At 38.6% G+C, this 3315-nt stretch overlaps 1 protein-coding gene across 1 annotated transcript; it reads right to left on the bottom strand.

Moving 5' to 3' along the window:
• Positions 1 to 1464: 1464 nt before the first annotated feature.
• On the bottom strand, positions 1465 to 2843 carry LOC147885950 (uncharacterized). The gene is made up of 2 exons (XM_087396027.1): positions 2451 to 2843; positions 1465 to 1932 (listed from the first exon to the last, which is right to left on the bottom strand). The coding sequence occupies exons 1-2, from the start codon at positions 2758 to 2760 to the stop codon at positions 1814 to 1816; spliced, it is 429 nt and encodes a 142-aa protein (XP_087252153.1). The 5' UTR covers positions 2761 to 2843; the 3' UTR covers positions 1465 to 1813.
• Positions 2844 to 3315: the final 472 nt, after the last annotated feature.

The raw sequence follows: 3315 nt of genomic DNA, 5'->3' as shown, positions 1-3315 counted from the left end.
TCTGGAAGACCCTACTATGTACAGACGCATAGTAGGAAGTTTGATTTATATGACTATTACCAGGCCAGATTTGAGCTATGCTGTTGGATTGGTACGTCAGTTTATGCAGGCTCTAAGGAAACCGCATTTGGATGTGGCTAGACGCATACTCAGGAATGTGAAGTCCACATTGCAGTATGGACTATTTTATGAGACTAGGGTTCAAATACAATTGCATGGATACACTGATGCTGATTGGGCTGGTAGTATTTCTGATAGATGATCTACCAGTGATATGTGTTCTCTTTCGGGAGTGCTGCAGTCACAGTCACTTGGAGCAGCAAGAAACAGCCTACAGTTTCCTTGTCGAGCACAGAGGCTGAGTACAGGGGTGCAGCAATGGCTGCATGTGAGGTAGCTTGGTTGCATAAGCTACTTTATGATATGCATCAGTCTACAGATGGGCCAGTTGTCATTTATTGTGACAACATGAGCAGTATACACTTGGCAAATAACCCAGTCTATCATGTGTGTGTGTGTGTGTGTGTGTGTCTATTTGTCTCTCTCTCTAATTATAATATTACAAGCTATAGTGGAAGAGGAGGGGTGTGGGAATGGAGAGGGTAGTTTGCAAACACTAGAGCTAAATTTCCCATAGGGGCAAGAGAATAGACAAAAGGTGTTGCATCACAACTAACATTGTACTTGCTATGGGATTCAAACATGGTGTTATATTAGGAACTATGGGCCCTCATTCCTGGCATTCTTGAGTTGAAGAATGGATTGGAAGTGTGGGATGAAATTTTCTAAGGCACAAAGCTATTCCACACACCTAATCTATAAGATTACAAAAATATGAATACCTAATTGCGATGGTGATTATAAGGAAAGAGCCTAGAAATAGATCATAAATGGTTCCATATGCTCCCTTAAAGACTAAGAATTAATTATTTTAAAACACTTGATGTATAGTTGTGATAGATGAGAAGTAAGATCAATAAAAAAATAACTCCTTCATTCTAATGGAATAAGGTAAAGTTAACAATTCATTATGATATTTTCCAGCATGTAGCAATATTATAAACATGGCACTTAGCAACCTCTACATATTGTAAATTCTTTTTTTTCTAACTTAATATGTAGAAACCAAGAGTACTTATAAGTAGATGAGTGGATTTATGTATTTCATATCGGAGCAATCTTTTTTGAAAACATGTAACATGGTAGGTTCATCAATACAAGGGGACTTTTTAACCTTGGGGACTTACGACCATTTACAACAAACAAGGTTTAGAAGTACTTATCTAGTATAATTTTGATATGTACATGTATAGAGGGGACTTTTAAATTCAAAATTACATTTATACATACGGAAGAGGGAAAAACAATCAGACAAAAAACATGTAATTTTAAATATAATGGTATTTTAAATGTGTGCTTGCTCACACATGTTACATGGTTTTTTACACAATGACTACCCTAGGATATAAATTGTTATACAACTGTCACTTCCAAATTCCATCAGCATTTGAAGATCATTCATGAAATGATTGCCTGTTTGGATATACTTCCCAACATCACAATGAGGAGCACACTTATAGGATTCCTTATCATGCAATGATGGTTTCTTTAAATTCCTTGCTAGTTGCCATGTTTGGGTGGTAGTAATGGAGAGAGGAGATAAACAATTGCCATACTGTGATCACCAGCCCTATTTGAATTCATGCATTGGTATGAATTCATGGAACTTCCACACACATCAATGGAGGTAATATATGATATAAAGAATGGCACCTTGATCATCTTGTTTTATTACCTATTCTCATGGGTGTGTTCAGCCCATTTGCAACTGACCCATTAGGTGAGGAGGATTACTGGCCATGGGTTGATTTGGAGGCACATTTTTCGATGTAGTATCATCCTTCTCTAGGAGGAAAAATATTTTGAATTGTGCTGCATTCAAGCAATCAAATCAAATCAACACCACCTAAGAGCACTTCTTGAATTCTAATCCCTCAAGCAACCAAATGCAATTTGAATCCAACTCCTTCACGTCTTGAATCCAAAATATTTTGAATTGTGATGCATTCAAGCAATAAGATCAAAGCAACATCACATAAGAGCACTTTGTGAATTCAAATCCACGTAAGCAACCAAATCGAATTCAATGAAAGCAACTAAATCAAATCAACGTCACGTAATCTTGAGCACATTCTGAATTCTAATCCACTCAAGCAACTAAAAAAAATTTGAATCCACTCAAGCATTCAAAGTTTTTCCCGTAGAAGTTCAACATCAAATCGGTTTACAGGACATTGTAGACATCCTGTGAATAAGAAAGAACAATTCTTGAATTTTAATCCACTCAAGGAGCCAAATCGAATTCAAAGCTTTTGAATCCACTCCTGCAATTCTCGAATTCTAATCCACCCAAGCGATTCAATCGAATTCGAAACATCAAATCGACTCACAGAAAATTGTAGACATCCTCGATTCACAGGAGCTTATCTTGTCTTCGATAGTTTTCTTAAGATCAATCGACTCCTGTCTCTCGAATGTCTTCCGTGTGAAACTCGGTTTTGTTTCAAGGGTGCGCGTAGGAATCATGGTTGTTGTCACCTCTTTTTGCAGGCCTGAGACCTCATTTAGGACGGCTTTTTCGAGGAGCTCCATGCCCGACGCTTGCCATTTTTGCTTCTCTCTTAACCTTCCCAGCTCAATCCATGGGAAGGCAAAATTTGGCACGCCCTTTGCGTTTAATGTCTGTGGAGAAGCAGCCATGAAGTACAATCCGACTCGAAAACTTGTAAGGCGTTACTGGAGAGGAGATCTGTTGGGAATGGTAGATCGAAGGAGTACACAGCCCTCCCGCGCACTTGCAGTTTTCTGAGTTCGTGTTGAGAATAATAAAGCGCGAGGTGCGGCTTTGCTTTCGATTAAGATCTGCTTATGGGCATTTTCTTGCTTGCTAGCTATTCGATGCTCTTACGTTAGCTTATAAGGTACGGCGATTTCAAGATTCTTCTTCTTTTTGCAATATCTTCGCTCGGGTGTTCATGGGTGATTCGCTGATTACACTTCGTTTACGATCTGCCCTTGTGGATTCTTTTTCTTCTCGATCGGCTACCACAATGCTTTGCGTATTTTTGAGATCTATCATCATAATCTTCGGATGTGTCATTGGAGCGTCAGTATGTCCCCCATACATTGATAAATGTATATATATGTATATTGAATCGATCCTTTGTAACCGCCACGGTTCTACTTAAAGAACCATCTTGAGCAATACAATGCAATTCGTCCCTTTCATGATCTTGGTCTCTCTCTTCTCTCGTC

Source organism: Dipteris shenzhenensis, chromosome 25, assembly GCF_047967505.1.
Source record: "Dipteris shenzhenensis isolate YYH24624 ecotype China chromosome 25, Dip_SZ_1.0, whole genome shotgun sequence".
Lineage (NCBI taxonomy): Eukaryota > Viridiplantae > Streptophyta > Polypodiopsida > Gleicheniales > Dipteridaceae > Dipteris > Dipteris shenzhenensis.
Note: the sequence above shows the minus strand (reverse complement) of the source record. Positions and strands in the feature narration are given on the sequence as shown.